The sequence below is a fragment of the Xenopus laevis genome, chromosome 9_10S, assembly GCF_017654675.1.
Source record: "Xenopus laevis strain J_2021 chromosome 9_10S, Xenopus_laevis_v10.1, whole genome shotgun sequence".
Classification (NCBI taxonomy): domain Eukaryota; kingdom Metazoa; phylum Chordata; class Amphibia; order Anura; family Pipidae; genus Xenopus; species Xenopus laevis.
The window spans coordinates 5,914,976-5,936,366 of NC_054388.1; the positions used below are offsets into that span (position 1 = coordinate 5,914,976).

General features: G+C 40.2%; 1 protein-coding gene across 2 annotated transcripts in view; it reads left to right on the forward strand.

Annotated features, from left to right (window-relative positions):
• Positions 1–21,391, forward strand: part of mrc2.S (mannose receptor C type 2 S homeolog) — a 33,827-nt gene that overhangs the window by 1,980 nt on the left and 10,456 nt on the right. Inside the window, exons 2-17 of one of the 2 annotated variants that reach the window (XM_018238108.2) lie at positions 9,356–9,748; positions 9,969–10,142; positions 10,579–10,743; positions 12,862–12,975; positions 13,511–13,654; positions 15,582–15,773; positions 16,481–16,635; positions 17,564–17,671; positions 17,991–18,106; positions 18,294–18,442; positions 19,084–19,295; positions 19,505–19,647; positions 19,734–19,836; positions 19,924–20,062; positions 20,600–20,632; positions 20,978–21,138. In XM_018238108.2, coding sequence (XP_018093597.1) covers positions 9,356–9,748; positions 9,969–10,142; positions 10,579–10,743; positions 12,862–12,975; positions 13,511–13,654; positions 15,582–15,773; positions 16,481–16,635; positions 17,564–17,671; positions 17,991–18,106; positions 18,294–18,442; positions 19,084–19,295; positions 19,505–19,647; positions 19,734–19,836; positions 19,924–20,062; positions 20,600–20,632; positions 20,978–21,138 — 2,501 coding nt within the window. The remainder of the gene's footprint in view (positions 1–9,355; positions 9,749–9,968; positions 10,143–10,578; positions 10,744–12,861; positions 12,976–13,510; positions 13,655–15,581; positions 15,774–16,480; positions 16,636–17,563; positions 17,672–17,990; positions 18,107–18,293; positions 18,443–19,083; positions 19,296–19,504; positions 19,648–19,733; positions 19,837–19,923; positions 20,063–20,599; positions 20,633–20,977; positions 21,139–21,391) is intronic. The other variant, XM_018238109.2, reaches the window with a different exon arrangement.

A 21,391-nucleotide genomic window follows, 5' to 3' on the forward strand; every position in this document is an offset into this window, starting at 1 on the left:
TATTAATAGGGAAAAAAGATAAATATATAGGAAGGTCAGTGATCCCAATGTTATTAATAGGGAAAAAAGATAAATATATAGGAAGGTCAGTGATCCCAATGTTATTAATAGGGAAAAAAGATAAATATATAGGAAGGTCAGTGATCCCAATGTTATTAATAGGGAATAAAGATAAATATATAGGAAGGTCAGTGATCCCAATGTTATTAATAGGGAAAAAAGATAAATATATAGGAAGGTCAGTGATCCCAATGTTATTAATAGGGAATAAAGATAAATATATAGGAAGGTCAGTGATCCCAATGTTAGGGTTATAGGGTTATAGTTGGGTGCTAGATGGCACCAAGATGGCACAGGGGATGCTTGAGAAACATATCAAAAGGCAACATGGCCCAGATCAATGTAATTTTTATGAAAAAGGCACACTGGCCTGTTTCAGAAGGTTAGCAACTGGCTTTAATGGGGGGTGTCCAATATATTGGCACCGCACGTGTCTACCCCACGTTTCGTTCTCCTTTTATACAGGGCCGGATTGGAAAAAACCTGTTGGGTCAATGCCCGCTGTCTGCCAGATCTTGTGGCTGCCCCCCACTTACAGCATAGAGTGGACAGACATGGGAGGAGGGCAGATTGGCATTGGGTTTGATGTTTCAGCTTGAGCTCTTGTCTGGGGTGGCAAGCCCAATGGTGGCAGCCCTGATGAAACCCACACACCAGTGCAATATTGCTTATATATATATATATATATATATATATATATATATATATATATATCTATCTATCTATCTATCTATATCTATCTATATATATATATATATATATATATACACACACTGTATATACAGAGTTGGACTGGGATGCTAGGGGCCAACCAGAGAACCTTAGACCATAGCCCATTTTCCAAACTATTATTCCTCCTCTCCTCACTAAAACATCTTTATTCTCCTAGTCTTTTATATCTACTTACTATATTATTCTTCCATTAATAAGCATTTTTTTCTCCCATAAAGAAATAGGAAATGACCATGAAATAGGCTAAATATAGTGATCCCCAACCAGTAGCTCGTGAGTAACATGTTGCTCTCCAAACCCTTGGATGTTGCTCCCAGTGGCCTCCTACCAGGTGATTATTTTTGAATTACTGATTTGGAGGCAAGTTTTGGTTGCATAAAAACCAGTTGTACTGCCAAACAGAGCCTCTTGTACATTTATAATCCATATAGGGGCTACCAAAATGGCCAATCACAGCACTTTTTTGGCACCCCAAGAACAGTTTTCATGCTTGTGTTGCTCCCCAACTCCTTTTACTTATGAATGTTGCTCACAGGATCAAAAAGGTTGGGGATCCCTGGGCTAAAAGGTTAGAAGCAAAAGGGTCCACTGACACTTGGGCCCACCGGGAGTTTTCCTGGTATCCCAGTGGGCCAATCTCTGTGCACAGGGCAGCCATCAGGGGGGGACTGGGGGGAGAGTTGTAGGGGGCCCCGAGGTTAAGGGGGCCCGGCCACGCCGCACTTTCTTGATTAGCCGAGCCCCCCTGCTTTCTGAGAGCTGCCGACTTCGGAAAGGCAGGGCGGGAGCACAAGGGGATGTATCTTCTGTCCATTACTTCACCTTATTGGTCACTGAGTTTAAGTTCTGGTTGAGCTGCTCAGGGATTGGATAGCTGAGGTTTGAACTTCCCCTCCAGCTCATCCAATCACCATACAGCTTTACCAGGACTTGAAATTCTGTGACCAATATGGGAAGAAAATGCTGTCACTGGAAGAAGTGCTCCCCTCCTCCCTTCTGTAGTTGGCAGCTCACTGACAGCAGGTGGGCCACGCTAATGAAGTAAGTGTAACATGGCAGGGCCCCCCTAAAGGTAACCCTTTGGCACCAAATTGTTTTTAAACTTCGGGGGGGGGGCAAGTTTTTTACATGGACGTTTAAGGGGGCCCTGGCCACTAATTTTCTTATAACGTGGGGGAGGGGGCCTGACCACAAATGTTTTTTTTTTTTTAATAATATTTTTTTATTAATATGTGGGAACCAAAGCCACCAATGTTTTTTTTAGTGTGTGGTGGGGGGTTGGCCTGTGGGGTGGGCAGACCTGTGGGTGGGGCTTGTGGTGGGCGCAGCCCAGGGGGCCCAGGAAATTTTTTCGTATGGGGCCCTGCAATTTCTGATGGCGGTCCTGACTGTGTATATATACACACTGATAAATATAGATATATTTACTACTTCTTTTCAAGGATGATTCTTATCGGAGAAAGCTCTAATTTTCCCAGATTATGTCAAGAAGCAGTTGCGGTTAATGCTGATAGAAAACAGATCAGCAGAAAACTGATTCCAGCCACGTGGAAACTGAGGCCAAACCTCCCCCCAGTTCATTGTCTTAAATCTTGCCCAAAGGAGCTGATACAGGAATTGTACCAGTGGCCTCAAAGCAGGTGCTCATTTTTGAATTCCTGATTTAGAAGCAAATTTTGTCAGCATAAAGGCCATGTGTACTGACTGTCATACTGAGCCTCTTGCAGTCTGCCAGGGGCTACCAAATAGCCAGCTACAGCTTCATGGTTGTGCTGCACTGATCCTTTTCTATATATTATTTGGAAAGCTAAGTGGAATTTTGGATAAAGTCGGGTAGCACAAGGCTGAATTTTCTAGATAGGCACCCAAGGAAATGTACATTTAGGGGGGAAATGGTCCTATAAAAAAATAAATTAAAAAAAAATCCCCCCCATCCAGTTGATGGACATTTATGGCTAAATTTGGTGAGGGGTAGGCGGTGTGCCCCATCTACCCTGATTGATGCATATTTGAACACACAGATTTCTGTTGCTAGAATCTACTCATGGTACATTCCATTCAGTGGCAAAATGATCTGCCCAGGCTTGCCAGGGCATGGGGCCAACCCCAAACCTCTTATATATTATAAATGTTGCATGCCCCATGAAGAGGTGGGTTGTGAGGATCTGCTTGTTTTTATAGCAAAAAATGCAAAATGACAAGATGTCTTGGTTTCTTCCTTACTATATTCAAGTGCACCTGTTTGAGGGTAGTATTGCCACAATATGTGAATGCATTATTGCCACAAAGCTCTTAGAGTGGCTGTGGGGCCCACCAATGAGATCTTTGCCTGGACCTACCAGTATTTGTATGCAGCCCGGGCTACAGGTACCATTTTAAACATTCCATTTTTGTACTACAGGCCTTAAAGTATTTTTAGGAAAGTCTTCTCACACCCAGTTGTCTCTCTCTTTCTATTAAAGGGGTAGTTTACCGTGCCAAGGGCCCACTAGAAAACCTGATATCTAGGGCCAATATTACACCAATTAGATGGAGACAGTGCCAAGTGGTTTAGAGGTAATATAGGCTTATTACAAAAATAATTAAAGGCTCATTGGAATTTGCATAGACTGAGGCCCAGTGACAGATCCTTTCTGCCAGTCTGCAGTGTTCCATCTTCATCATTGGTTCCTATTAATGACAATCTTTCTTCTGTTGCCTGTTTGATGTCCAAGCTGTAACACTATGTTTTTGTTCACGTTAGTCTATAGCTGCAAAGTGTTAATAATTGGTGGAATGATTACATGTATAAGAGCGCACAAGAGCTCTTGACCCCTCTCTCTTTCTCTCCCTCCATCCACTCGAACACACACTCGGCTCCCTTGAGGGTCAGCTCTGCGGTCACTCGTGATATAATAGGAGCTGTGTTCTGCATTACTGCAACACATGGCGTATGACCTAATCACATGGCCAGAATTGAAATCTCCAAACCTCTTACACTACAGTATATTTGGGAAGCAAAACTCTTCCCTTAACCACTTGAGGCTGGAGAACTAGTATTAATAGAAAGGTATGGGATCCGTTACCCAGAAACCTGTTATCCCGAATACTCCGAATTTCTGAATGGATGTCTCCCATAGACTCCATTTTATCCAAATAATCCAAATTTGTAAAAAGGATTTCCTTTTTCTCTGTAATGATAAAACAGTAGTTTGTACTTAATCCCAAATAAAATATAATTAAAGGGCACGTAAATGCAAAAAAATAAAATCCCATTTTTACTTTCTTTAATGAAAAAGAAACCTATCTCCAATATACTTTAGCTAAAAAATGTGTACCGTTTTTATGAGAAACCTGACTGTATGCAGTGAAATTCTCCCTTCATTTACTGCTGTGGATAGGAATTGTCAGACAGTCCCTAACTGCTCTGCAGGGAAACAATCATACTTATGAACCGCCTTACTTCCCAGCCATGCAGAACTCAAGCAGCTTTGTTTGTTTCCCTGTAGAGCAGTCGGCGACTGTGTAGAGATTTGTATTGGATTTTATTTTTGCCTTTACATCCCCTTTACTGTTTCCAACTCCAGCTGCAGGGACAAAGATCATGGAGCCAGATTTAAACAGATAAACTGGGATTCTATTTGGAGGATTATTTTGCTGCAGCCACTGGTTCTGCAGAGTTGGAGAAAGTTTGTATTAAACAATACAAAAACTATAAAATCCACATTAGATTACATGACAACACAGGACCCAGTGCAGTCTGTATATTCTGATTATTAATCAGTCTTGTGTATCGGCTTCTGGCAGATATTATTTGACTTGTGCTGTTTTGATCATTTATGACGATCCCTAAGCAGCCCAGACCACACTGAGCATGTGCACAGTCTTGGTCTTGCAAAGATGTATAACAAAGTTACAAGATGGTGACCCCCTGTGGCCAACTTTGAAAGCATAAATCATTTGTTTGATTAGGCTTGTGGTGCAGTACGTTCATGTTTATGTTTAGTATACAAAATACAGCATTTCTAGTCTTATTCTACTTTAGACTTTACTTCCCCTTTAATCATTATTGGAGGCTAAACCAGCCTATTTGGTTTATTTAATGTGTAATATGATTTTCTAGTAGACTTAAGGTATGAAAATCCATATTACAGAAAGATCCAGAAAACCCCAGGTCCAGAGCATTCTGGATAACAGGTCCCATACGTGTATCACAGTAAAATGAAGATGCTACTTACAGCCATGGGTGTAATTAGAAATTGATGCTCCTGGTGGCAAATTCTATTCTACATCCAAAACATTCATCACTGTGGATGTGTCTAGGAGAGTGGTTCCCAAAGTTTGGGGCTTGCACCTTTTGTGGTGTTCTCAGCCTAAAGGCCAGTTAGAGGAAGACTTGAAGATAAGGTCCAAGTAGGACCTTAGGTAAGGTCCTTAGGATCTAATAGTGATAGTTGGGGTGAATTCTAATTGCTGCCCTATATATTCTTGGTCCTTCAGCTGAAAGTCTGATACACCAATGTTTTCCTATACTTGTAACCTGTTCACAAATTATGGCGGGCTCTGACCAAGAGCTGGCATGGACAACTGTATTCTAAGTCACTTTGCAATCGTTTGTGAGATCAGGGTAGTCTCTCTCTACTATTTGGACAACTGTTCTGTATGCGTGCCTGGGTGATACAAAAGTACCAGGTCCTAAATTACTACCAAGCCTAAGAACCCATTGGTATCCAAGAAGCCTTTGTAGAATGGACGTGAAAGCTCCTCACAATAACCAGACAGAATCGGTGACTTTCGGCAGCAGAGCACAGTCACTTCGTCCAGAAATAAAGCGAGCTGACCACAAGACCAACTGTAACGTACAATTTGCTACTGCTGCTCACAGAAAAGCAACAGTATAACGATGCCTTGAAATAATCTGTGAAGGAGCCAGGCTGAAAACAGTATTTCCTTAGTAGTGTCACTGGATTCAGCACTATTTGTTGCCTGAGGACATCAAGGGGCACATTTCCTAAGCTCGAGTGAAGGATTAGAAGGAAAAAAACTTCGAATTTCGAATGTTTTTTTTGGCTACTTTGACCATCGAATTGGCTAGTTCGACCTTCGACTACGACTAAATCGTTCGACTATTCGACCATTCGATATGGTCGAAGTACTGTCTCTTTAAAAAAAACTTCGACCTCCTACTTCGCCACCGAAAACCTACCGAGCATCAACGTTAGCCTATGGGGAAGGTCCCCATAGGCTTTCTAGCCAATTTCTGATCGAAGGAATTTCGTTCGATCGATGGATTAAAATCCTTCGAATCGTTCGATTCGAAGGATTTAATCGTTCGATCAAATGATTATTCCTTCGATCGTTCGATTGAACGAATAGCGCTAAATCCTTCGACTTCGATATTCGAACTCGAAGGATTCAACTTCGAGGGTCGAATAGCGAGGGTTAATTAACCCTCGCTATTCGACCATTAGTAAATGTGCCCGTAAGTGAGCAGGAACTCATTGCTACTGCTCGGTTTAAGAGAACATTAGTTGATGAATCAGAACTACACATTTTCTTAACATATTTTTTATGAACAGCCTTCACCTTTAATTTTCTCTTTCTGTCTTCCTCTGTCGTCATCTGTTTCTCCTCCATTCAAACCACATATTGTTCTCTCCATTTAAAACTATTTCATTAGTCTGGCTTTTATGGTTTCTAAGGGCAATTAAATCTAATTACAAGGGTTGCAAGGTTATGTAAGGAAGCTACAGGCTCATACATTTAGATGTCCTTTAAGAGTTTATGGTTTTGTTAATGAACACCCCCAAACCAACATTTTTCTTCCCGTGCATGAAATTGTTCTCTCCTGCTGCAAGTCACTAATTTTTATCAGAAGCGATTGGTTGTGCCACTGGTAGCTGAAGGGAGCGGGCGTCATTTGTCTCATTTCTAATATTTTGGCAGCAAGAAAACAAAAATGTTTGGTTTGAAACAGTGACTGGGTCAAAAACTACAAGGAAATAAATAAAAGTGTGTATATATATATAATACACAAAAGCTATGAATATCTTGTAAATTATATTCTTATAAATGGTGAGTTCTGATGTCATCAGTTATAAACGGTGAGTAGTGATGTCATTTCTGTCACATGACTCACTGAAACGTGTGTATTATAATAAATAAAGTACCCCCAGTTGCAAAATATGAGGATATTAGAAGTTACCTCGGAGTTCCATGACCTTTAAAAAATCACTCGGCTTTCGGCCTCGTGTTTTTATATGGTCATGAAACTCCTCGGTTACTTATAATATCCTTATATTTTACAAGAGGGGGTACTTTATTCACTATATATTAAATTTATGGCAGTTCCAAAATGCTTGGCTAAATACAAAGCAATGTCTTGGGTAAACTATGGAGGCAGCTTTGAGGAGATGGTACTTTCAGGGTGTCCTTTGTATATTGCACTAGAATTAAAAACAAGCAACACTGCGGGCATAGAACAACTTGTTTCTAGGTGGGGCCGGGGTCCGTTATCCGAAAACCTGTTATACAGAAAGCTTTAAATTAAGGAAAGGCCATCTCTAATAGATAGAGAGTACCTTGTAAGTGATCCCAACTAAGATATAATTAATCCTCATTGGGGCAAAACCAGCCTATTGGGTTTATTTAATGTTTATATGATTTGTTTTAGTAGACAATAAAGATCCCAGGTCCCAAGCATTCTGGATAACAGATCCTATGCTTGTACTACCATGGCCATCATGATATTCTCGTGTCTTCCCACAAACCTGGGCCTGAATTGACCAAAGCCGATGCTTATTTGCATCTGTATTAAAATTTGGCAACGGCTAATTGTTCATTGTGGGTAAAAATGATGGCCTCTCTATCTGCATTCTCTATTCTGCACTCACATCTTCCCTTGTTTTTGTTCTTCAGTATCGCTATACCATTCTTTATCTTCATGTCGTTTTCACATTCCCCCTTTCTCTTGCACTCTTTTGTATTCTTATCTCTGCAATTCTTTCATCTTGCGTTTTTTCCATTCCCTTGCAGCTTTTTGTTTCTCTTTCTCCTGCCTTTTATTTTTACTATTTGTCTATCTTTTTGCCTCCTTGCCCTGCATTTTCTTCCCTTTTAATTCCCTTTCCTTTAGAATTTCCACCAGTAAACAAAATTATTCCCAACAGTAGCTACAGCATTTCTTGTGCTCATACATCTATGGCACCTCCACAAGAGTATACAATAAGTAAATAAAACTTAAAACCATAATACTCTCTCTATTTTTCTTTTGTTTTTTATGTGGTTGATATTAAAAGTTTGCATATGAAATATACATGGAAGGAGAATAACACGCTGTAAAAATTTCTCCCTCCCTTATTTCCCTGTTTTTTTCTGGTTTTTTTTCTGTATCCCAAAAACTTGTATGAATAAAGAATTAAAAAAAAAAGTAAATAAAACATATTTCTGCTTTCGTAAGCCAGTCTGCAAGATGGAAAATTAGGTGAACTTTCCCTTTAATGAGAAAATGGAAGATGAACCCTGGGTATAAAGGCTATATTTTCCTTGTGTATGTGCTGCCAACACACTTCTAAAGCTCCGCATCCTGTGTTTCTTCCCCCCTGCAGTTGTGGTAACTTGGCCTCTGGATTCTGTTCCCCAGACTTGAGCGCCACCCAAAAACCTTACTCAACTCATTTTCCAAATACCAGATTTCTTCTTAAAATGACAAAAAAAGTAAACTTAACCCTTATTTTATTTGGAAGTAGTAGCTCTAAAGGGACAGTAACCTCCAATAATAACAAGGTGCAGGGCAGCCTTTAAGGGATACTGACACTTGTAGGGCAATAACTTTTTAGACGGTAATAAATGATAATAATACGGTAAGAAACGATAGCTTGTGTTGAAAAAACACATAAGTAAGTTATATAAACTTCCTGTGCCCAACACATGTGATATTTTGATCTTCATCATCCTCCCCTTGTAAATAGAACTCCTGTGATTGCATGAACTGCAGGCTGCTTGTGCCAATTAAGTGGCATTCTACTAGCAGCCCTTCACTTATTGCTATAAACTCACAACATACTGTATCAAGGGGATACTTTAATAAAAGGCACCAATTCCAGGTCTACCAAACACACGTTTTTGTTAGTAGTACTGTAAATGCATTGCAAAGGACAACTACCAATTAGTAATCCCCAAAACTGATTAGAATCAGTTGCACAGGTATGGGACCTGTTATTCAGAATGTTCGGGACCTGGGGTTTTCCGGATAACTGATCTTTCTGGAATTTGGATCTTCCTACCTTAAGTCTACTAGATCATATCAACATTAAATAAACCCAATAGGCTGGTTTTGCTTCCAATAAGGATTAATTCTATCTTAGTTGGGATCAAGTACAAGCTACTATTTTATTATTACAGAGAATTTTATTTTTTTTTTAAATTTTTTTTTGATTATTTGGATAAAATGGAGTCTATTGGAGACGACCTTTCCAAAATTCGGAGCTCTCTGGACAACGGCTTTCCAGATTACTAAGGATAAAATTATATGTATCATGCTGCCCCAGTTGCATCATTGTTTTTTTTTGTTGTTTCTCCACAGAGAATGCCCCATTTTTGGTTTATAGCCCAGATGTTGCTGGATGCCTGGCAGTTCGAGATTCCGTAGTGCGTCTGCAACGGCCCTGTAATGCCAGTTCTCTTGACCAACAATGGCTATGGGTCTCACGACGTCGGCTTTTTAACTTGGGATCTCTCCAGTGCTTATGGGTCCCTTCGCCATCCAATGGCACCAGCTCTACCATCTCCACCTTCCAATGCGACCATGAAAATTTCCACACGATCCGGCGCTGCGAGTCCCAGCTGGAGCAGCTCTCCAATGCTCTGTTGCCACGGACTACTAATACTACAGGCATTCAGGAGCCACCGGCCAAGCCAGCCAGTCAATGGCTCATAAATGGAACCAATCAAAGCATCTGCTCTGCTGTTTTTTGGGGTAGGCAAAAATTAAAAAGAGTATAAACTGCACATACAGCTTGAACTTGACTTTAAAACAATGGGATGCACCCCCAGGATGGCTTCTAGAGCTGCTTATGCACCAAATTAAGTGTACTACCTCCACTAAACCAAGAAATGTGACTTCTACTTCTTCTGCTACACCCCCATATATCCCTTGGCCCTACCTGACATGTATTCTTTCTCCTCTTCCACCACAGATATTTACACTATACAAGGAAACTCCAATGGGCGTCCTTGTGCGATTCCATTTAAATACGACAACCAGTGGTTTTACAGCTGCACGAGCACAGGAAGGGAAGACGGCCATCTTTGGTGTGCGACCACTGTCGATTACGGAAAAGATGAAAAGTGGGGTTTCTGCCCAGTAAAAAGTAAGACCATATGGAGAAGTTGTATAGAAACTGTTTATATATATTTTTTTTAACAGCAATACACTGACCAGGCCAGTTTCGATGTAAAGACTCCAGCTGTTATCATGGATATCAGCTCAAAATAAAATTGGGGTTTGTAAAACAGATTTATTGATATCAGCACATGGATGCCCCAGGACCAGAACTGGTCCTTATTTGTATAGATCCACAACACCCATGGCCTACAGTGGTATTTCTCTGTACATGCTATAAAATAAACCAGGCTGTTATCTCTATACAGGAGACTGGAAACTGGCAACCTCCAGTGCATTTTACTTTTTAAATTTTCATATTTCCATTAGACAAAACTTACAATGAACATATACCTTAAAAATCTAAACATGAGCTGATTTAATGATCCATGTGGAATGTTAAACATTGTGTTTGTCCGTTGCAGATGATGATTGTGAGGCATTTTGGGACAAAGATCCCCTGACTCAGAACTGCTATCAATTTAATTTTCAGTCGTCTCTGTCATGGAGCGAGGCTTGGACAAGTTGCAGGCAGCAAGACGCTCACCTCCTCAGCATCACTGAAATCCATGAGCAGACGTATATCAACGGTGACTGTGCCATTAAATCCAGTGTAGCTGGACACAATATTCACCCTTCTGATACCACCCACAGCCCGACCTCAAGAATGATCTACTCATTCATGATCCATTTAAAATTGGCCCCTTTATTATTTATTAGGTTTTTTTTAAAGGGGAACTTTCCGAACATGAAAATTGAATATAAGCTTCAGCACACTGAAATGAGAAACTTTCCAAATACAATCAATGAAAAATTCTGTACCGTTTCTGAAATAATCAAGTTTATTTTCACTATCCCTCTCTCAGCATCTGTTTCTCTTCATTCTGTCTTCATGCAGCAGTTGGGTGTCAGATGAATGATCCAATATATATATTATAGAGGGGCTCCTTTTGCCTAGAAGATGTATTAGAGGTCACTCTATTAAACTCACCAGACATCATGTCTCTCTACATGCAGGATTTGTGCAAAAGGCAGTTATTTTGTTTGTACTGGAATCATTTATTTGAGTGAGCTCTAATACATCTGCTAGGAAAGGAAACCCCCCTATAAGATATATTGGATCCAACTGTCAATGAATATCTGACACCCAACTGCTGCATGAAGAGAGAATGAAGAGAAACAGATGCTGAGAGAGGAATAGTGAAGATAAACTTGATTATTTCAGAAACAGTACAGAATATTTAATTGATTGTATTTAGAAAGTTTCTTATTTCAGTATGAGGAAGCTTATATTACATTTTTATTTTTGCGATAGTTCCCCTTTACAATATGTTAGTTTCTTTTATTCCTGCTATGCCTATAAACACACAGGGTGACATAGATCAAAGGGCAAAGCAGAAATGTAAGATTTTGCATTAAATGAAAAGGATGCATTGGTCATGGCTGTTCCTGGCATGAGAACCTTGCAGGTTAACCCTTAAGAGCTGTTTTTTTTTATCAGGTATTTGGCTCTTTTAGTGCAGAGAGCACAATGCCGCTCTCTACATTAGTAATACTGTCCCCCCAACCGACTCCAACGCAAGCAGCATTGGGCTTACTATCTAGGTCAGGGATCCCCAACCTTTTTTACCCGTGAGCCACATTTAAATGTAAAAAGAGTTGGGGAGCAACACAAGCATGAAAAGTCCTTTGGGGTGCCAAATAAGGACTGTGATTGGCTATTTGGTAGCCCCTATGTGGACTGTCAGCCTACAAGAGGCTCTACTTGGCACTATACTTAGTCTTTATGCAATTAAAACTTGCCTCCAAGCCTGGAATTCAAAAATAATCACCTTCTTTGAGGCTACTGGGAGCAACATGTTACTCATGAGCTACTGGTTGGGGATCACTGATCTAGGTGCTAACTTGCACCAGTGAAGTTACCAAAATCTGACTTTGCTGTATCTGACCAATGTCCAATGTCCATGTTTTCTAATTTTATCCGGGAACTCACAAGTTCTGGGCAGGCCTGGACTGGCAGTCTGTGGGTTCTGGCAAATGCCAGAGGGGCTGCTGTAAGATGCCATAGACAGTCACTATGTAAATGGGGGGCTGCTTGGGCCTCTGTGTACTTGGAATACCAGAACCTATTTAGCCTCCCAATCCAGACTTGGTTCTGGGGTACAGTATCGTGCTTCTTAGAGGAGAAGCTTGCTCTCCCAAACATTTGTCCCTGGAACTCGACCTACTAGGACAGACAGGCACTCTAAAACTTTGGCCATATTCCTGGTTGCGATACTTAGTTATTGTACTATGCCAAAAAATACATAGGAACTCCCTTGAAAAATTGGTAAATGACTTCACGAGTCAGAAATAATTGGCAAGAGACTGTCCAGAGAAATGTGATGCCATTTGGGGCTCCTGGTTAGATGTACAAAACGTCTGACTGTATCTACTGTCTAATGTGAGAGAAAGTACGGTCTCAAGCTCACTTTCTTTTCTTCTCTTTCCTTTACTTTCTTGTGTTGTTGTAGCTTGTTTAACATAAGATACTTGCTAGCTGGTTGCTATGGGCAATCACACTGATGCAATTAAAAACCCATACCTGTATTAATAAATGTTGAAATATTACTGATATAATATTATTAATATTGGCAATTTAAAACATCTTTGCTCCAAAAGAATTTCTGAGCAACGTGACATTGTACAGCTTTGTTTGTCCACTACAGGGTTGCTGACTGGATACACATCTACACTATGGATGGGACTCAATGATCTGGACACTAATGGGGGTTGGCAGTGGTCAGATAGTTCCCCACTAAAGTATCTGAACTGGGAAAGTGGTAAGTAAAGTGCCTGGAAAGACACTCACAAATGTACCAGTAAAATCATCGCATGATTACAGTGTGATGGGTAATGATTGGGTTTGGACTAACACTATATTTACTAGCCTGCAAATGTCTCTGATTGGCTGTACATCCATGTTTGTACGTCTGCAACACAAAGTGTTTTTCAGCATGATAAATGCAGAATTATTTACCCCTTTCTTGCTCCAAGCCTACAATGCATTGCACGGCCTCTGAGACTTGAGCACAGATGGAAGAGGCCTTCTTCTGAGCCCTTGTACAGCATGAATCCATGTGCAACTAACTGAACTAGCATTCCTTTGAATAAGAAGTTACCTGTGAAATTGCACCTTTCTATGTAATACTAACCTGTCAGCACCCAATGTAAAACCATCACCATCACTCATTGATATGTATGAGCCAAAGGGTGGTAAGATGAAGGTTCTTATTGGACTTTTCCTTGTTACCGTAACAAACTCTGTGGATTACTTAATAGTTGCTGCATTTCCATTCATGTCCATTTACTTTTCAGAGCAGCCAAGTAATTCCATGGAGGAGAACTGTGCTGTTATTCGAACAGAATCCTTGGGCGCATGGCAGAACCGCATCTGTGGGAACGCTCTTCCCTATGCCTGTAAGAAGATCCCAGTATCCAGCAGGAATTCCCCGCCTATAGGTACGAGGGGGTTATCACAGGGATGACTGCAAAGGAATGCTATGGGGAAAACGAGGGACAACATTTGAAATATTATTAACAGTAACCATTCTATTTTGCTATGGCACTAGTAGAAGAAGCTACATGTGTCTCTCTGGTTGTTTAGGCTGAGGACTTCTCATGATCACTAATTGATTGTGATTGAACACAACAGAACTACCTCTAAAGTCTAGAGCAGGGGTCCCCAACCTTTTTTGCAAGCAGGTCACATGTAAAAAGAGTTGGAGAGCAACACTAACATGAATGAAGTTCCTGGTAGGTACCAAATAAGTGCTGTGAATGCATATTTGGTAGCCCCTATGTTGCCTACAGGGAAACTATTTTGGCAGTACACCTGGTTTTATGCAATCAAAACTTGCCTCCAAGTCAGGAATTCAAAAATAAACACCTGCTTTGAGGCCATTGGGAGAAACATCCAAGGGTTTGTTGCTCACGAGCCACTGATTGGGTATTACTGGTCTACAGGATGCAGCCAGAGCAGATATTACCATGTCTTTTAAAATTAACATAAGTCCCTGACCATGACCCTTTGTATAGGTTGCCCCTAAGATCTATATAATCAACTGTCAAGCCTGAGATTTATATTTTCTTGGGAAGGATTCGATAAAAACCCATTAACCAAAAACCCTTGAACTTGGAAACCTTCCATTCACAAGGTAGCACCTTCATCCTTGGAAAAAAGTAACACGGGGATGCTTAAACCTCAGAACTCCACATAACCTCTAAAGTCATATATGATGGACCGATTAAAGCCTACGGCGACTTATTATAGACTGGGAGTATGTTTAAAGGAAACCATTGTCTGCTTCAACCGTTGAAGGAAGCCACAAAATGCAGAACGCTGCTGCTTATTGTGTTCGTTGTACACACAACATATTTCGGATCACTTGGACCCTTTCTCAAGTCAAGAGTCCATGTGATTCGAAACATGTCGCGTGTACAATAAACACACTAAGCAGCAGCGTTCTGCATTTTATGACTTCCTTCACCTGTTGACGTTTGATGATTTTTGCGTCTGTGCGGTGTGACCTTTTGAAAGCCTACTGCTACGAATATTAGGGATATGCTGAAAGACTTTTGTATTTCTACCATTATCTACTTCTTGTGGGTGATTATTGCAACTAACATTGTTAAATTTTAGGCCTGAGGTGGCTTCATTGTGGCTCATGATCAGCTGCACTTGCCTGAAATGATTATGTTTCAAAATGAAACAGTTAATAGCGCCATTTCTCAAAAGAGCAAACAGATTTTTTTATATTCAATTTTGAAATCTGACATGGGGCTAGACATTTTGTCAATTTCCCAGCTGCCCCAAGTCATGTGACTTGTGCTCTGATAAACTTCAATCACTCTTTACTGCTGTACTGCAGGTTGGACTGATATCACCCCCCTCCCTTTTCCCCCCCAGCAGCCAAACAAAAGAACAATGGGAAGGTAACCAGATAGCAGCTCCCTAACACAAGATAACAGCTGCCTGGTAGATCTAAGAACAACACTCAATAGTAAAAGCCCATGTCTCACGAGACACATTCAGTTACATTGAGAAGGAAAAACAGCAGCCTGCCAGAAAGCATTTCTCTCCTAAAGTGCAGGCACAAGTCACATGACCAGGGGCAGCTGGGAAATTGACAATATGTCTAGCCCCATGTCAGATTTCAAAATTGAATATAAAAAAACTCTGTTTGCTCTTTTGAGAAATGGATTTCAGTGCAGAATTCTGCTGGAGAAGCACTATTAACTGATTCATTTTGAAAAATTTTTTTTTCACATGACAGTATCCCTTTAAGTAGAAAGCAACATAGCTGGTACAGGGAGTAACTTTTAATGACAGCCATTATGAATTGCTTCGTGAGTAATCTCAGTTGTCAGTAATTTCTTATCCATTCAGACCCTCAGGATTCAGATGTGGCTATTGATTGTGATCCTGGATGGCAGAGTTTTGGGACTAACTGCTACCGAGTCAACAGTGAGAAGAAGACATGGCAGGAGGCCAGGAAGGCATGTGTGAGGGTAGAGGCCAACCTTGTCAGCATTCACTCTATGCTCGAACTGGAATTTGTATCCAAACAAATTAAGCAAGGTAAGTTAGCTCACCCTGAGGGGGCCCAGAAACCATCTATGTTTGTACTAAATTTACAGGGATTCAGAATAAGCTTTATAATAATGTTGAACATTAATCAACATTAATATCTCAACTGTCTTGTTGGCGTGTATCTAATAGCTTGTATGTGCAATATAAAAGGATCATAGCATGTAACTAAGTGACTAATTCAAGTATTCAGTATTGGGTCTGGACCTCGGTGTCAGCCTATCCCAATGGTTGCAACCAACGCCCTTTTCAAAGTTTCAATCAGAGAAGGAAGTTTATTCAAGCACAGAAGCATTCAGAGAACTCATTTATCATATCATATCAAAAGCATTGTCTTACAGATTATTGGTTAAAACATTTATAGATTTCTACGTCATAATGCTAAGGATAACTTTGTATCTGAGCAGAAAGTTTGTACTTGGCCTGACTTAACTTCTAAGCTACTTCTGTTTCTTCATAACCCGTTACCTAATTTATTTATAACTGTCTATTCCTTTGCTGCCAACATGAGTTATTAGGTTATTTTAGCTGTTACATTTTGCAAGAATCTGCATCTTGTAAAAAAAAATTGTGGAAATGTAAGAAATTATATGTTTTGCATGAGATATATCAAAAGTAAAGGAATAAAAGGTCATAAAGGCCCTAGGGTGGGCTACTCAGTAATTAGGAGTCAACAAGTAATTCTTTCTCATCCTTAGATGTGGAGGAACTGTGGATTGGTCTCAATGATCTGAAACATCAAATGAACTTTGAGTGGTCCGATGGAAGTTCTGTCACCTTCACTTCTTGGCACCCCTTTGAGCCCAACAATTTCCGTGACAGCATGGAAGACTGTGTGACAATCTGGGGACCAGTAAGTGTTGGGAATAGAATGGGGAACAGGCTTTAATAATGATACGATCTATAGGCAACTCTACCGCTCACATCACAGTCCCAGGTGCAGTCCATAAATGAGTTTATTCAAGTCATGCAGAGAAAAGTTTACATTTACAGGGCTTAAAAATTCAAAAAGGTGTTTATTGGTAGGAAGCAGAAATGTGAAGTCTTAAGCCCTGTGAGTACTGACTTTACCCTACTATATATTGCCATATATTTATTTATATATTGATGAAATATATATATATATATATATATATATATATATATATATATACTACATCGAAAACACAGGAGCTAGTATGTATATATATATATATATATATATATATATATATATATATATATATAAATATAATCCAGTAAATGGACCCGCGCTCGTTCATATTAGTGAAATAAATGTGTCTTTATTCACAGGTTCATTTCCAACGTTTCGGTCCTCTCTGGGACCTTTTTCAAAAAGGTCCCAGAGAGGACCGAAACGTTGGAAATGTACCTGTGAATAAAGACACATTTATTTCACTAATATGAACGAGTGCGGGTCCATTTACTGGATTGTATTATCAAACTTTGACCAACGCACCACCATTGACAGAAATATATCCGGGAGGAGTGCGTTCACTGTACCGACATAATATATATATATATATATATATATATATCTATATATATATATACTAGTTCCTGTGTTCTTTGAAAATTGTGCTACAACTGGTTGCATAGTTGTTTGCACACTGAGTTTATGTACCTTCCTTCTGCCATTGAAACTGTGTGCTAAACCCCTTCTGTATTTGTAATGTAATTCTAAGCAGCAGTCCAGAATACATCATGTTAACCTTTTAAATGCTTCTAGAGTTATATTTAAATGTATTTTATGCCCATGAATGTTATTTTGCTCCTTGCAGGAGGGTAGATGGAATGATAGCCCGTGCAACCAGACCCTGCCGTCCATTTGTAAGAAACTAGGAAACGCCAATCAGGGAGGAAATGTGGATAATCATGGCTGCCAAAAGGTAAAAGCTTGTGAGACCCAAAAAATCATATTCTTGTTTCTATAAGAAGATAATACATGGATGGAAATGTGTTTTGTAAAAAAAGATTGCAAGTACATTTCCATGAAATAAATGTAGTTTATGCCAAAAGGGACGAAAAGGAAATTCAGCTTTTAAAGGCTACAATCAATTGCAGTTGGGCTAGGGACGTTGATAATATCTCACAAGCCACTTGTTGGGGGTCTGACCTAAAGGATAGCTCTTTCATGTGGGAAAGCTATAAGTGTTTAACTTTCTGTATGTGTCGTATGCTAAGTCACTGCTTATGTATCTGTGACAGGGATGGAGTTGGCACAGTCCCTCATGCTACTGGCTGAGTGACGAGTCGGCAACCTACAGTGAGGCCACAAAAGCCTGCTCTGACCGAAAGGCCAGGCTAGTGACTGTCCAGAACAGGTGGGTGCATGAATTCCACATCCCGATCACATGCGAAGCGTAGAATCAGTTGAGCAGATCTAAACAACTATTTTTATGCGTTTTACAGCAACCTGTCATTTTACTTTCCTGCACCTTTAAATAGCACAAACAAACATTAAAGGCCCTTACATTGTGTTCTATAGTGTTCTCCTCTTCACCGCTGCAGGTTTGATCAGGCCTATGTTAACAGCCTCTTGTATGGATCGGACGGAAGCTACTACTGGACTGCCCTGCAGGATTTAAATGACACCGGCACTTTCCGTTGGCTCGGTAGCGAAGAAGTCGTATACACACACTGGAACCGGGATCAACCCGGTATGTGTTTGGGCATTCAAAGCTGCCAGCTAGAATTTAGCTTGTACCAACCTTACTGAGTCTTGGTTGTATATATTTTAACTGTATTTTTGTTAGTTTAAACTTTTCCTTTGATCTATCCCTCTCCTTTCTCTCTCTGCTTCTGGAATGTAACCCCAAGACCCAAAAAGGTGAGGTAGTATATGAGATCTGTAGAGTTCAGGGGGAGCACATGCTTATGTTGTACCTTCAACTGGTTTACAACTTCCATCAATGACAACCAGCCAGTTGGCGTTCAATAACAAATCTTTGGTGGTCTAATGTTTTTATAGTCATGAAAAATAAAGATTGCACACTCAAAAGAAAAATTCAAATAATTTTATTTAATTTCATCCATTAGTTACCCTGGGCTAATGCTTTATTTTTTGTATATTTTTGAAACTTTTGGATGAAATAAAATGATTAGAATTTTTCGTTTGAGCGTGCGATCTTCGTTTTTTCCTGAATGTTCATTATGTTGTGGTGAATCTGCTGGGGATTGCACCTCACTTTGATGTGATTTTGCTTTTTGAATGTTATTATAGTGTCAATTCAAGACACGTTTGGTTTCTGGATTTTCTTCCTTGTTATCTGATGGAATTCATGTGCTTTTCTTCATGCAGGTTACGATAAAGGGGGATGTGTTACTTTGGCCACAGGCAGATCCTTGGGCCTATGGGAGGTAAAAGACTGCACTGAATTCAGGGCCAAGTACATCTGCATGCAGACTCTGGTTCCTCTTACGCCTCTCATTCCTGCTCGTCCCACTCCCAGCCTTAATGGAAGCTGCCCGGATGGCTGGAATTCCGCACCGAACTTGAGATATTGCTACAAGGTGAGATCATTTTACTTGTGGCCATGACCATGTTTTAAGACAAATCCTTAATAGCAAAATGTAGTCATAGTTTTTTCTACTCCTAGACTGCTATATGAGAAATATCTTTAGATTCTGGACATTCCAAAAAGTAGAAAATAATCTACCTCTTTATTGGGAATCAATGGGCAAAATAAAGCAATAGCTTCTGTGTTCATCATATACTCTAGGTTTATCACTCAGAGAAGCTACAGGATAAGAAAACGTGGATTTCTGCTCAGCTCTCCTGCAGAGAAATTGGTGCTCAGTTGCTGAGTGTCTCCAGCGTGGAAGAAGAACATTTTGTGGGCCATTTACTAAACAAAATATTTGGGTATTTACCACCATCCATGTTTTGCTATGTCACAACATTTACTCCTTTTTTCTGTACATCCTAACTGTTGTCTTTATTTCTGCCAGGGATTCGGACACAGATTTTCATGAACAGCACTGGTTCTGGATTGGCCTTAACAGAAGGAACCCAAGTGGTGAACAAGGTTGGGTCTGGAGCGATGGTCAAGGGGTAAGTGAACCTCTAAGATGACTTTGTACAACCACACTAAGGGGGGCTGATATGTAGCTTTCAGCTACTTTCTCTATTTATCTCCAGTATTCCTACCACAATTTTGACCGCAGTAACCATGATGACGATGACATCCGGAGGTGTGTGGTGCTTGACCTGTCATCCCTGCAGTGGGTGGCTCTTGAGTGTGAGTCCCAAATGGACTGGATATGTAAGCTTCCCAAAGGTAATGGCTGACCCTAAAAGGTTCCCTTTAATACACTGCAGATGGAGTGCCGTGATTTGTTCATTTACCAAAACAGTTCTGCCCAAATAACCAAGCAAACCTGTAGGTAATCCATTAGTGGGAGCCAGCATTTTATTTAATTTTTATATACTTAGAATTGGCACTAAGCAATTTACTATGTCTCAACTGCCACTGATCTCTTTCCTTTGCATCATTACACTTTGCTATGGTTTCAAAGTTCTGCAATGATGAATATAGTGGATTTTAGATATATGGGGCTATAAAGGTGCCTGAAATCTCAGCCATAAAGCATGACAGACCAGCTGCTTTGGATAAAAGAGAAGGAACTATCTGATCCCCAAGGCAAGCACAAAAGTAAATATGCCTTTTTCAGAATGAAATTAGTTACATTTGTTTTCAGGCTCAATACGAAAACCCCAGGTCCCGAGCATTCTGCATAACAGATCCCATACCTGTATTATATTTTTGATTGTAGTATCCTTTTCAATGAGTGTTTCTGATACTTCTCATCCACAGGAACAGAAATAAAAGAGCCTGAAGTATCAAAAGGTGAGTTTAGTTTATTCCATAATGTTATCCTCATAAAAACAAAGAATCATAAACCATGAGGTTAGGGGTATACTGAGCCACAGACAGCACTGTAATAGCCAATGATAATCTGTTCTTGAACCTATCCAAGCCCAAATCCTTTTCTTTAATCTTCATCGACAACCAACTGGTGGCATCACACAGGGTGAGGAGCCCTACCTCTAATATCATCGAGGAATAGGGGAATGCAGTAGAAAGGCTAATAGCTATGAGCCTATAAAACTTTCCATGCCCTAACTAACTTTTCCACATTTTAATTGCTTTCTTCTTGTGCATTCCCTACCTCATATGTCAATCTCCTTGCAGGCAGCACTGAGTGGATATCTAATGAGCATGCAGAGTACAAGTTTTTTGAACACCACTCCACGTGGATGCAAGCTCGGCGCATCTGCTCCTGGTTCTCGGCTGAGCTGGTGTCTATTCACAACCAGGCTGAGTTAGACTTTCTGGGCCAGAGCCTGCAAAAGGTACAAGAGGCAGCAGAGGAACATGCGTGTCTTATTCTATTACCGATAGAACCACAACTACTGTGGAGAGCAGACATGGTGCACTTTTGAATGCAAATCATTTTAGCCTGGAAATACACAAAGCAGATTGTTGTTACCAGTTATAATACTAACCAAAACCCAACACACAAATGCGCTTGAATCCTAACACTATAATATAATTCATATCATGCATGCTTAATTCCTGCAACGCTGACCCTTTTACCAAGACGGT